General features: G+C 35.0%; 1 protein-coding gene across 1 annotated transcript in view; it reads left to right on the top strand.

The window, feature by feature from the left end:
* The window catches only part of LOC147078841 (tubulin alpha-3 chain), a 38,055-nt gene that overhangs the window by 19,433 nt on the left and 3,374 nt on the right, over positions 1-15,248 (top strand). The window contains exons 2-6 of the mRNA XM_085950048.1: positions 8,546-8,768; positions 11,748-11,920; positions 13,619-13,747; positions 13,839-14,009; positions 14,896-15,099. Coding sequence (XP_085806174.1) covers positions 8,546-8,768; positions 11,748-11,920; positions 13,619-13,747; positions 13,839-14,009; positions 14,896-15,099 — 900 coding nt within the window. The remainder of the gene's footprint in view (positions 1-8,545; positions 8,769-11,747; positions 11,921-13,618; positions 13,748-13,838; positions 14,010-14,895; positions 15,100-15,248) is intronic.

Raw genomic sequence — 15,248 nt, 5'->3', positions numbered from 1 at the left:
AAAGGGACAATTTTGAAATCAAAAAAATGTATGCGTTTTATTAAATTAAACAACAATACAATGCAGTTCCACCATGAATTGACAGTTAACAAAATAAAATAAAATCAACTTCATTCATTGACTCTATTTACCTATATGAATGGAATTAATACAACTTCTCAACAACTTTTTTATCGATTTAATTGTATTTATAAATCCACTCATCGAAATGGTCAATAGGTACTCCAAAAGTATGGTGCAGAACGTGCAAAATACTCAATATTACTTCGAATTTTGACCCTTTCGTGACTATAGGCCACTTCGGTCGCTCTAAAATTATTCAAGGAACGCCGCTTCATAGAATTAATGACAATTTATAGTTGAATTTGGATGAAGGTAATCATTGAAGTGAACAAAACCATAGTTCGCGCTTGTCAAATATCTCGTAGACTGAATACTGACCAGTGGCATGCCTAAGAGGGGCAGTACACTTGTTTTTACCTTCACACCTGTTATACAGACGTATACCATGTCAAAACGAACGTAAGGCGCCCGTCAAAGTTGTGCTGATAGTGTCACAGGAGTATCTTCCTAAGACATCGGCTGGTGTGTCCAGTGTCCGTGTTGGCACTTCAGTGTGCGTGAATCCTATTCTGATATAATAAATATACATATTTTCCGACTCATTTTCTTCTGGGTATGCTATCAATGCAATCCTTGTCCAGCCGAAGAGTGATTGCTCTTTTAAAGCATTTCTTTTTACTTTTTCGTGGGTTCATTTACAAGCCTGGAAATACTGGAAAATATCAATTTTCATGTTCTCAAAAATATCACTCGTAACTCTACGGTCTTCAAGATACCCCGTCGCAGGACGGATGTGATTTTTCATGATGCTGTGTATCGTGCGATTTACTTATTTGATGGCACCATAAAGGTTGATTTATTTTTTATTAACTATATGATATTTGCGGACGTGTTAAATAGGTTAAATTTATAATTGTATTTATTATTTTACTTTAATATCTACATAAGCACATAGTTTCTTTTCTTCTTACTTGTTATATTCGTTGTTATTCGTAAAACACATTGTCTGCTGACTAGATAATTACTTTTTAATTACCACATTTAAATAGCATGCTAATTATATATAATGTCCACTTAATCGTTACGCGCTAGGCGCGTCTTTAGCGTCCAATGTATTAAGTCATTTTTATAATTTGTATTTATTATGTATTATGGCGCATTGGCCAGTCGCTGTAATGCCATATTTTTTTTTCTAAATAAATAAATAACGGTCAAACCTCGATGAGAAAAGAACTTCTCGCTGACCGTAAAATGCCGCATACTTTTTTTCCCCCAAGTTGCAATGGCCGACAATTCAATTTGTGATTTTTGTCGAAATGCTGCCCTTTTCTTGGTTATAATAATTATAACCAATTTAATTCGCACATAATAAAGTGGATAGGTTATTTCACCCCCCATGATAGCAACCAATCAGAGACGCCACTCAAGCAGGGGGTCTGAAATTAGGTCACCTGCGAAATTGACTGCCCGATCACAGTAAAGATAATTTGCTACTTTTAAGATATCACTGAAAAGTCGCTCGAAAAGCCTTCTGAAGGGATCCGATAATGGGCGCATGGTTACGCCCTCTCGTAAAATGCCTGCCTACTGAATTACATCGTCAATAATGTGGTATCTGATCGAACATTTGTTATGGGTGAGAATCCGCATGTTATGTATGGGGTTCGTGTCCGGAAATTTGTACGTATGCAGTTCGCCGTATCACACTTCACCGTGAAGTTTTGTATCGGAAATATATGGTCGTATATTAACTCATTTAGTGCTGACACCGCGACTGGCGCGTTTGCGTTACCTGGCCATTCGATATAATTAACATGCTATCTAAATGTAGTAATTAAAAATTAATTAACAGCTCAGCAGTGATTGTGTTGACATGAATTTTATGACAGTACTATACGACCTAAAAAGGTTGGACGGTTTTTAATATACGGCCATATATTTCCGATACATTTCTTCACGGTGAAGTGTGATACGGTGAACTACATACGTGCAAGTTTCCGGACATGCTTTGGTGCTGGCAATATTTCACACTCTTTTTATGATATATTTTTTTAGTGTTCTAATATTATTTATGTAACTGCTGTTACCTGTTTCGAGGCCCCGTTTTATTTATTACAAAGAATTGATTGCGTCGTAATAGATTTTTGAGTTTTTACATTGGTACCATTACGGTCGAGATACTCTGCTATTCTTGGTAATATTAACCTGTGTGTCCCTGATAACTATCTTAGAACTCGGCAGCATCAGTTGCTTATTCTCACAAGGAGCAGAAAAATCCTGCCATTGGAGATCCAAAAAGGGGGGGGGGGAATATCTCTGTTTAACCAAACCGTTTCGCATATTTATATATTCCACATACGTATGAATATAGGTAAACGTGTTTTTATAAATTCTTAAAATAGGGTCCACTCAGCTAATTCGGCGTACCTACTTCTTCGTATATACATACTTTAGGTATAAATAAAATTAGTATACCTACGTTTTATGCTGTTTTGTTTTTTTAATACTGTCTTGTTGTGCACGTCTTGGATTTGTAATTTGTAAAGTTCACTATAAGTTTGTACCTATGTAAATAAATAAATAAATTTGATTTGAATTTGAATTTGAATTTAAATTTGAATAGGTAGGTACGTTCCTGGAAAGTGAAATGTCATGTCAATAGTGAATCATTTATTTCATTACAAATTGTTTCATCTTTAATTTTAGAAGAGAAAAGTTTTTTCTGAAGGTGTATGTTACATCATCCCCTGTCATTTTTAAGGAGTTCTGCACATCTATTCCATACACAAAACTGCTTTTCGGCCTCTACGGCAGCGATCTAGGGTAGGTTTGTATCGAAATATTAACAATGATTTTAACAATTGCAATAAATTAGTTGTGATTATTACAATAAGTGCTATGTTTTAATACCACCTCACCACAGTTTTGACTATTTAGGCAGCCAACTTATTGTAATTTTTACAATAGGTGCTAATATTTCGATACAAAGCTACCCTAGATAGCTGCCGTAGAGGCCAAAAAAGACGCGCTGGTAATATTAGCTTAATCAATGGAATATGTTTTTGTTATAATGCGGCCCTGTGTATCACGATGCAAATTGCAAGATACAAACACGTAACTCGGGAAATTTCTTCACATTCGCGATGGCCTACTTAAAAAAGCCTGTTTCCCATAATACGTCGAGTATTTCCGGTAGACCGCTGTCATGGCGGCCGACACGCGACCAGCTGATCTGATACCGTCTAGGCGGGAAGACTTGGCTAAGGGCGGTGACTCCTGCGTTTATTTTCAACATAGCCGCTTCGAAACATCCGCTCCAAAAACCTCTCTGGCTACCACAGCTATAAATTTGCAAGGTGTTACGGTTACGTTTATTATTATTGTGTTTATAAATGGTTTATTACGTCTGACACTTTGCCTCCATTAATATTCTTTTTTGTAGTGACCATAAGCAATAAATCTTAATGTTCATTTAACTTTTGTACTTATACGTCATTATTTTTTTTAAAAGCCTACAAATTGGCATACAAAAACTATACCAATTTTCAATATTTAAATGTTTATTACAGGGAACTCAGAAATAATAGGAAATGAAATACATAACGGGTAAGGAGAAGCAGGCAACCGATCTCGAGTAAGGAAGAATACGGGATAAATTTAAACACGGGTCAAGAATACTTCATACGTCGAATACTGACAACTGCTCTTGGTTTAAGCATTGACACTCATTTAATATTAGTGTATTACACACACTATTGCACATCTATACTGCGTGGTTCATCGTGGTAGGACACTCACACATTCAAAACCCTGCGTCGTATTGGTATATAGAATATCGGAATTCTATTTATTATCTGTTCTGTGGTTTATTAGGTATAATCCATATAAGTACTTATTAAATAAGCCAGCGCATTATCATACCCGAACGTCCCCTATGTGTAGGCACCTGTGCAGTGCAACTCTTTATTGAATATAATTCTTCAGGAATAAGACTCAATAAAGAATAAAATAAAAAAGAAAAAGTAAATAAAGTAACTACGTTGAAGTACAACGGGTGAACCAAGTGGACTCTTTCTTAAAAACAGCGTCCAATTAAACTCACCTCACGTAAGTGGAATACATCAATATCCAAAGCGATTTTATTCAGAATACGGTTATTGCCCTCCCAATTAGCATTGCCGAGTGTAGGTTAGTTCTGTACCTTGATAGAAAAAACAACCTGATGCTTCAGATATCTAAGATAATTATCAGGGACACACAAATGTCTACTATCACGAATGGCAGCAAAGTTTCTATTTATACAGCGTATAAATATAAAAAGTAATATGTTGATCTCTTTAAACTACAGTATTTAAGAATATCTAAGAGGTAAATCGGATAGACTGATAGAGCAACGGATAATACATGCAGCCTAAAGTAAAGGAATCTCAAAAAATATTTTGTACCGTTTCCACCATAAGGCTGTACACTCTCAAGCCTGCTTCTAAGTAAGAAATTATAAGGAACTCTTATACTTCAGATACATTATGATGCACGTCGTGTACTGTAATGCTGTCACGGCGACAAATTTAGTCTATGGTTTCGTCATTCCGCAGAATATATTGAACGAGCACCATCTCTATAAAGTCAATGATGAAGAGTGCCAACTCGAATGTATTAGTATTTTGAATTATTATTCATTATTCATGGTATCATCTCCCTCCATTTTCGAAAGTGATTAGCAAGCTGTCACTTTTATTTTTTGTATGGTTTTTCGTCTGGATTCGGGATGTGGAGGTGGACAATTAACACACCGAAATTGTGATGGAAGCGGCGAGGTTTATTTAAGTTAATATTATATAATAGTTACATTTTTAATAATTTATTTTACGGAGGACGAAATGTGCGTATTTACTGTTTGGCTGTTTACAGCGTATTACCCGCCATCTTGTGTTTCGCTTTCAACGAGAGCATTGTCGAAAAACGGCGACGTTGCAAACATTTTTCAACGGTCATAATCTACGGCATTGCCGGCACTATTATTATTATTTATTTTCGTAATCAGCCCTTACTATTTGTTGGATTTGATACCGACTCGGGCCTCTCCAGATACACAGAGACATCCCCAAATGGGGACCATTCTGGGATGTAACAATGCTAATTTCAAATTTCATGTGCGTGCGTTAAAATTATTTACGATATTGCATCCATAGATAATATTTTGAACAGAACCCAACCTTCAGATAATAGATAATAGACAACATTCTCACAGACAATACATAGTGCCAAACGCTAACAACAGAAAACACGCGATTTTGACATGAATCGAAGATGTGTAGGTATGTAGAAAATGATAAAAAAAAGTTCATTGAGTCATGCGGGTGTCGATGCAGTGCGATACGCGTGAGGCAACCTCATTGTTGTTCTTGTGATTTCGGTAGATTACTGACAAGGTTCAAAATGTGCCGCGGGATGGGAGCATCAGTCTGATAACATTTTAATCACCAAGTAAAAAATCTTACTGTGTGTGACATCACATGATACTCATAGTACGCGACGTGCATCATAATATATTTGAACCTTTATGGGTTCAATTCCAGATATTTGGATTATCATTTATCCCAGGTATTACAGATATTAAAGGCATTTTTTTTTTTATTAAAATCCTGGAAATATTATTTTTTTATATTGCAATTAAAATAACATAATTAGGTACAGAAAAAATGCTCGCGTGATCAAATTATTAAGGTGGTAAAAGCAGTTTAAATATTATTCATCGACGCGTTTAAATTTGACACAGTTAACTTTGTACTACAAATAGTTTTGTAAAAATAATTATTAACTGATTATTCAAACTTAGGCACGTTTTCTAGTTAGCGCTTTATTTTGACTGAAGTAACTATGTTAATTTTTAATAATATAGAAGCCTAATATAAATGCAAATTTTTCGGTTACGTAAACTAATTGGATGCAATTAATAATCCAATAGTTTAGGTAAGTAACACTATTATATTTTGAACTTTATAACGTTGTTTACTCTAGCCTTGGGTGCCCAGGTATGGGCGGGGGGCAGCGTGGTGGGTCGACCAGCTAAGTGAGATAAACACACATATTTTCTAAGTAGTATTTATGTGGTTATATTGATTGATATACGTAATGATTCACGTGTAGAATTTGGAAAACGCTACTGTAGAGCATCACACTGCATTTAACTTAAGTGATAGATAGAGTGGCATACCAAATATCCTGGCCTGAGGGCGTACTTTAGGCTGTGAGGGTGGTCATGACTGTAGGTCCTCAGGAATGTAAATTGACAAAAACTTTTGCGGCCTTTGTTAGCTCAGTGGTAGAAGTTACGTTCATAAATATACATGGTCATGGAATCCAATCTAGCTTCTTCTTCTTTCGATGTTCTTAAAACTCAATTAAGAGACTTTGCCTCCCTTCCGATAGGCTCTCTTCATGCTGGGTACGTAACGCAAATCATTTTTGATACCGGTGTCCCGACATGGACCGAAAATGGCCTGCCCAGTTCAACCATCTTGGTAAATGCTGTATAGCTCATAATTATACTTGATTCTCCACATCCTACTTTTACTCACGTCATGTCCTATTATCCTGTGTAGAATTTACGAGATGTACAAATCAGTCTGTCCTCTGCACCATCCTCTTTAAATTGTTGGCGTCGTAACCAGCAAGGTGAACGATAACCTGGAAACAATCGTGATACTTGGTCAGGTCAAATGTCAAAGATAACGAGAAAGATGATCTTTCCGGATAGACGGGTGAAATCAATGTGCCACGGGTTGTCCACTAATATAGGCTCTTTGAATTGTTGAAGTAGAGCCAAGTTGAGCATTAGAAATATATACTGTTTGTCATACGCGATGTGATAGAGTTCAATAAGCAGATAAAATGCCATGTCGCTCGGTGGGTGGACAACCGCTGGACAAGTGCCATCGTACAGTGGTACCCAAGAGACACTAAACGACCACAGGGATGGTCGATAGTTGGATAAACGAACTTTACTCACAAAGTTCGGTGGATGTACGTGGCAGCGAAGAACTTGGGACCGATAAGAGTGGAGGGAGCTAATGGATGCCTTCATAATATAATTAGTAGTGATGATGGTGATCAGTGCGTCTATTATATTTTACACAATACTACTAATGACTGCTATCGAGCAGTGGCGAAGACTCCATACTAGGCGATTATTTAAAGCCTACCTTCTTAAGAAAAATATTTTTTAAATTTTATATTGACATATTAAATAATATAATCACATAATAATATATTCAATATGCCCAACGACATCTGTCGTATAATTGTCATAATAATTTTACGATCTTTTCCACTATTTCAATAAGCACCATTTATGGCATGTCTCGAAGGTTTAAAAAAATAAGCGACATCTCGTTTCGCTTCACATATTGTATGGATTCTGTTCGAGTGAATCGAAAACTTTTTTTATATGAAGTTTGCTTCTCATAATTTGAAGACGTCTACGGCGGCTCATATAAATTGGTAAGCTATTTAAGGAGCGCTTACATTTTATGTAAGTGCACATTTATTCAAAATAATTTATAAGATAAATTAAAAAAATTATTTATATGGGGTTCAATCACATATAAATATTGATTGTTAAAAATAATAAATAATCTATCTCGTGATTTGTATTTGTCAGTTAGTTTATTCATAGACTAAGACAATTTATTCAGCCAGTTATGTCAGTTGAAATCTGATATTGTATCTAAGTCTGTGTTTTAAAAATATAGAACTATTTTAAAATGTCTAGTTTACGGGTTAAATTATAAATTCTTATCGAAAAGATTCACAACAACGGATATTTTCAATATATTTTGAGCGTATCTTGCGTTTATATTTAGGAAAATACATATTTCAAATTAATTGCTTAATTTTATACCATCAGTGAGCTTTTGAAATTTCATCGGTTTTTGTGTACCTACCTATTCGTCAGTAGTTATGTCGGATTATCTTCTTATTTCCCGTAAATACATCTAACAAGTGTGCTTTCTCCACAGCCTACCTGTTTCCAAAAGTCACCCTTCGCCACTGCTATCGAGGGTAGTAAGTATATTTATGTATAGAGGTATTAATTATAATTGTTACAATAAGTGCCATGTTTTAACAGTACCTCTCTTGGCTGTGTTAACTTTTAGAGCGAGATAGACAGTTTTGACTGTTTAGGCGACAAACTTATTGTAATTTTTACAATAGGTGCTAATATTTCGATACAAACCTACCCTAGATAGCTGCCGTAGAAACCGAAAAAGACGCGCTGGTATCATTAGCTCTTTATTATCTCAATACATAAATATGATAAACAATCCTCGATAGCCGCCGATAGCAGTCTTGTGTATAGATGAGATGCGCTGGAGTGTTTCTTAGCTCATTGCACCAGCGTTGACTTACTGTTTAGGGCTTAAACACTATATTTTGACTGAATGTATACCTACTTATGAATAGTTTTCTTTTTTCCCAGAGGGAATGCATCTCCGTCCACATTGGTCAAGCTGGAGTCCAGATCGGCAATGCGTGCTGGGAGCTGTACTGCCTCGAGCATGGCATCCAGCCAGACGGGCAGATGCCCTCCGACAAGACCCTCGGAGGAGGCGATGACTCATTCAACACCTTCTTCAGTGAAACTGGTGCCGGAAAGCACGTGCCGAGGGCTGTGTTTGTGGACTTGGAGCCAACTGTTGTCGGTAAATCGATTGATTTCTCTTTTTAAAGTTGAAACAGCTTGTATTTATAATAAATTAGCGATAATACTGCAAAAAATAGTGTTCAAAATCAAAAATATTAGTAAGTATGGAATAGTATGCAAGTGTAATTTAATGTATGAGGGTTGTCCAAAAATTAAAGACCTTTATTATTTTAAAAATCAGGAAAGTTTTATTTTTACAAAAAAGCATACTACATTTTAGATACATATCCCCACTATTTTTTGACGTAGTCCCCGTTACGATTGATGCACTTGGTGAGCCCTGGCACCAGGTTCTCGATTCCCTAATAGAACTCCGGACCCACCGACTTCAAAAATGTTTTCATCTCTTCCTCCACGTCCTCGTCGGTCGTTTTCTGGCCAAATGTTGCTTTGCGTGAAGAAAAATAAGGAAATAACTCGCCGCCAGGTCGAGGTTGTGACCAGGTTAATAGGTACCTATTTCTATATAATATACCTTAAGATTTGTCCTCGATTTTCCGCCCTTCGAGTAACTGCCACCCCGAAGCAACGCTCAATTTGCCTACCCCCACGGGAAGTCACTGAAACCATTCATAAATTTGTTGAAACTATTGGTGCGTTCATTAGCCTCCCGTGTCCGATTGGCCCACGTTTACCCAGTTTTATTCAAAAATTATTCCGCAAACGGCACTAAATCAAAAAAATACTGGAATTTTTAATGTAGGTAACAATGCAAGCCATATTAAATCAGGCGTCGGATGTGAAGTGACTTGCAAATTGACGCGACCTTCGAAGCCAGTGATACATAGGACCCACAAAATTAAACAAAAACATTGCCGATTCAAGTAGAAAGCCGATACATTCACAACGACTGGTCCTGCTTTTCTCGCCCCTTCCGTTGCTGTCTATGGATGACCTGTCATTGTTCTATAGAGTGCACATACTGACGCGTCTGTCGTGTTCACACAGGGAATGGTTTGATTTGGATAGATGATTTACATGATAAATAATACACTAGCATTAAAACACCTTCTACAAATGTAATACATAGATCTATGCTACATCTCTTTTGGAAATCGATATTACCACCGGTTTTTGAGTGAAAGACTAGTCTGACTTTGACAGCTGATGAATAACATTAATGTATATTATTAATAAATAACACTGATAGTTAATAAATATTATTTGATTTGAGGATTTTTTATAATTCAATTTGAAACGAGAAAAGGCGAATCAATAATATTGATTATGTCAAGCAATCTGGGATCTGATTTTGACAGCTGAAAAGTGGACCACTCGTTGCTTGTGCAAAAAGTTATGCTCAGGCTTTATTAATCTCAAGATGGCGCTGATAGGACCCATAAAATCAAAATAATAAGCCAAAAGTTGGGTTAACGACACCTTCGGACGATCAGACAAACGAAATGAGTGATTGTGTGGTTGAAGTCAAACTTGCGTAACTAGATCGGTTAAAGCAATGATATACAACTTGCGGTTTACGTCTCAACAATTTTATTCTACAGAAATTAAAACAAAAGGCAAGCTATTCTGAAAGAAATGTTAATATTGGTTACAATTAATGTAAGTTGTACGTAAAACATTTCACCGTGGCACAGTTCGCCGTGAGCTTTCTTATCGGAAAGAGGTGACCGTATACCAGTGTCGAAGGATCGAGGTAGGCTGTTAAGATTCGACATAAATAGTGCACACTAAACTTTGTCAGTGATACTCGTTACACTACAATGTGTAGATTGTGTATGTTAGTTTTAAAAATCCATTAAACCCTGCCTAAACCAAACCATAATAGTTTTGGTATATTATTATCGTTGAATTATGAATACATAATATTATTACACGTCGTGCAGTTAGTTAGTTTTTTTTAAATTCATTAAGCCCTGGATATACCAAACTATAATAAATAAAAAATATTCTTCTATCTATAAAATATGCAAAATTTTGTATGATTTAATGGCATAATATTCGATATTTTATAGATACATGAATAGTTTTTGACTATTATGGTTTGGTTCACTCAGGGTTTAATTGAATTTTATAAACTAACATACACAATCTACACATTGTAGTCTTAGTTCAATGAAAACGAATATGTATGACTGACAGAATTTAGTGTGCACTATTTATGTAGGATCTTAACAGCCTACCTCCACCCTTAGCCACTGTCTCCAATTTTATTAGATTCAATATGAACATTAATTCAATTTTCATAGCTGATTTTGGCAACACATTTATTAATTCAAGAATGAAAACCTAACCTAACCTAACAAATAATCCAGTATATCGGCTATTTTCAAAATTTGTTTGCTGCTGGCTTCCTGTAAAGTGTAAGCCGACAAGAACCATGTTTATTTAGACATGAATTTTATGTCAGTTGGTAGGTGCTATACGACCCAAAGAGGTTGGACGGTCTGTAAGATAGGGCCATATATTTCCGATACAACATTTCACGGTGAAGTGTGATATGGCGAACTGCATAGGTACAAGTTTCCGGAGATGGTTAATATATTTTTTTTTATTTCCGGATTTTGAAAATAATATACATACATAATCAAATACTTAGTCTAAAATTAAACAGATTTAAAGTACCGTCACACATGCCTATTCGTGGAGCATTGCAGACAGTACTGTTCAAGTTTTATTATATTCAATAAGAACATTAATTTGATATTTATTGCCATCAAATGTTTGATAATAATGCTGTTATTATAATCAGATATTTGATACGAGAACCTCCTTGCAATGTGCCGCCCATAAGCAGTGCATGACCTGTCTACTCCCTCATGTCGACTCCGTACCTGGAATGCTGCTTGATAACAATAGAAGAAGAAAAATAAATTAAAAAGCCGACTATCCGAACATCGGTTATTTAGAGTATTTAGACAATTGGTTATCCAGATTGATAACCCAGATTCTCCATATAACATGGAGAGAGCATATACTTTGAGCTATTCAATGAATGAAATAATTTTGTAATCAACAGATGAAGTGAGAACGGGAACATATAGGCAGTTATTTCATCCAGAACAACTTATCACGGGCAAGGAGGACGCTGCCAATAACTACGCCCGAGGACACTACACCATCGGCAAAGAGATCGTCGACGTCGTGCTGGACCGCATCAGAAAGCTAGCTGATCAGTGCACCGGTCTTCAAGTGAGTATAATCTTAATACTATCGACCGAGGGGATGGAATTTGAATATAAATTCTAATGGATTTAAGTGAATATACATTTACCACATACATTCTCTCTATCATCTATCCACGTTTTCATACTTCTTCAAACATAAACAAAAGCGTAACGAACTAGAGGCTCTCACTAGAATTATGATCAGAGATTCCCACGAAGAATTTTCCTAGACACAGGTGGTAAATGGCACGCATTAAGTGCACAAGATTCCTATGTATTTCGACTGAATATATCCTTGTAGAAACCGGTTGCAATAGTTGATCGATCCAATTAAAGTTGGACAGATGTGTGTAACTTTTAGAGAAGAATATCTAGGGACACATAATATGGGACATCTACAGATGGTATTAGCATCCTGTATTTCGCAACTTAAGCATGTTGTGACAGAGCTTGATATAGAACGGAGAAAAGTAAGCTGGGAACTAGGATGTAAAATGGACCCAATTTCAATTGCTGACCAATATAATGAAAGTGGTGAAAACATTTACGTCTACTTACATTGTATTCGCTGTAACAACTGATGTTTGCTAATTCATGGTATCATGTTTATTTTATATGCCATTTATAGATGTTTAGTTTATGTATTTCTGCACATTAAAGAAGTTATATGTTGATTATTTTATGACACCTACTCCATTATAAATTATTGTTAAGGCGAAGTCTTCACTGAGCCTTTTTTAAAGAGGCACCTAGCGGAAAAATACGAAGCTTGCAATTTGAGATATTTTTTTGATAATTTACAATTTCAACTGTATTAATGAATAAATATGTATCTGAAAACATTAAAAAGAAAAATATTTTTTATTTTAAGTCGAAGATAAACTTACAATTGTAAAAAATGTAATAAAATGTGAATTTGTTGAATCGGACCGCACCCTATTATTTCATATATTTTATGGTCATATTTATTATTAAAATTTAGTTTATTAAGTTTTCAACAAATTCACATTTTATTACATTTTTTACAATTGTAAGTTTATCTTCGACTTAAAATAAAAAATATTTTTCTTTTTAATGTTTTCAGATACATATTTATTCATTAATACAGTTGAAATTGTAAATTATCAAAAAAATGTCTCAAATTGCAAGCTTCGTATTTTTCCGCTAGGTGCCTCTTTAAAAAAGGCTCAGTGAAGGCTTCGCCTTAATGGAGGCCAAACAAAACATTCTTCTTTTATTGTAATTAAATGAAATTTTTACACCAAGTTACCATTAATAATGCCATTATACCTCATATTCCCTTATTTAATCTTTAAAATAAATTATATACCTACCTTTTTTTCAACAAGACGTGAAGATGGTTCGAATCCTGAGTCTGGCAAATACACATATTGTTTTTCAATTTGTGTGTGAAGTCAATAGTATGGACCTAATAGGTTCAGCAAGTAGCCAACACCAATTTCTCATAAAAACAAAATTCTGTAAATACAAACCTCTACTCCGTGGAGGCCCGCCCATATATTATGATCCTATCAGGATCGGACATGGTCAGAAGAAGATGGGAACACTGCCATTATTGTTTCTATATGCCTAAAGTATTTTAGAACTATAGCTTTCATGAATTTGTTAATACTTACTGGCAGGATCATGAAACTATTTGTAAATAATACATATTATATCATAATTTAAAAAGCAATTAATCAAATTATTTTTTTTAATGCAGGGTTTCTTAGTCTTCCATTCTTTCGGAGGTGGTACCGGTTCAGGATTCACGTCTCTGTTGATGGAGCGGCTTTCTGTGGACTATGGCAAGAAATCAAAACTAGAATTCTCCATTTACCCAGCCCCTCAAGTAAGTTTTAATACAATAATAGTGACACTCTATTTACTACTACATAACAATCGTTATATTATGAAATTAATTATTGAATGGTGTATTTTAGGTGTCAACGGCTGTGGTTGAACCATACAATTCAATTCTGACAACACATACTACTTTGGAACATTCTGATTGCGCCTTCATGGTGGATAATGAAGCCATCTATGATATCTGCCGTAGAAATTTGGATATTGAACGCCCAACGTATACCAACTTGAACAGGTTAATTGGACAGGTAATAAAACATAAAAATAATTAGATTAGGTATATACCTACAGATAACATTAATTTAGATTTTAGACTTACAATCCAATTATCATAATTATTCTATTGCCAATTGAATACACGAAATTAAATACGGACTATGTGCCAAATATTTCAAAAACGTCGTAAGCCTGTGAAATTGTTTCAATGAATTCTATATTAAATACTATATTATAAATTTATAACAAATAATTTTAAGTATTCATGTCAATTTGAGAAAAGCAATATGTAATTAATCTGTACTTTTACTAAGTGCCACCTAAATTCCTCTGTAAGAGGACTTACGAGCATTCTCAATCATTTTCATACAACTGATATTTTGGCACTTGATGCTCATTTTAACAAAACGCATGGCACATTTTTCCAACGCCATCTTTGAGATTGAATAGAAACTTGGAATATATTTTTAGGGAATTAATTCCATTTTTAATGCATTACCTAGTGCACATAGAAAATTTCTGCATATTATATAACCTTTCTTTGGAATACTTGGCACATAGTTCCTTTTATAATTTGTATATTCAATTATAACCTTTTCTGGAAAAATACCAACTTTCATGTTCAGATATTGTATGGAAAATGGTGTAAGCATCCTGTACTTCAATAACTTTAGCAACCAAATATATTGAAGAGGTCATTTACTGCCATATGGAGTCATCTGTGGTATTTATTCCTTATCAAAATCATTGAAGCAAGTTCCAATTTGTCAGCTCAACCAACTGTAATTCTATTTCTTCACAATTTGTTTTAGCCCCATCTTTGGTAGCGACTCTAAACTGATATAATATTGGTGTCAATACATTTTACTTTGATATTGTATCACTAATTAAATACCTACCTAAATATTATGTTTCCAGATTGTATCATCGATCACCGCATCTCTGCGCTTCGACGGAGCTCTAAATGTGGACTTGACAGAGTTCCAAACTAATCTGGTGCCATATCCAAGAATCCATTTCCCTCTGGCGACATACGCTCCAGTCATTTCAGCAGAAAAAGCTTATCATGAGCAGCTTACTGTTGCAGAAATTACGAACGCTTGTTTCGAACCAGCAAACCAGGTATGTATATTATTAATATATTTTAGTGTCCTGTATTATCACCTCAATGAATTCAAAATTCAAATTCAATATTTGCAATCATTGCGAATATGATAAAAATATTCTTAACCTTATACCTTATCACTGCCAGCCAATTTTTACTAGATGGA

The sequence above is a fragment of the Rhyacophila brunnea genome, unplaced genomic scaffold (assembly GCF_057557595.1).
Source record: "Rhyacophila brunnea isolate RB1 unplaced genomic scaffold, BYU_Rbru_1.0 scaffold_10, whole genome shotgun sequence".
NCBI lineage: Eukaryota > Metazoa > Arthropoda > Insecta > Trichoptera > Rhyacophilidae > Rhyacophila > Rhyacophila brunnea.
This window is presented reverse-complemented; position numbering and strand designations above follow the sequence as displayed.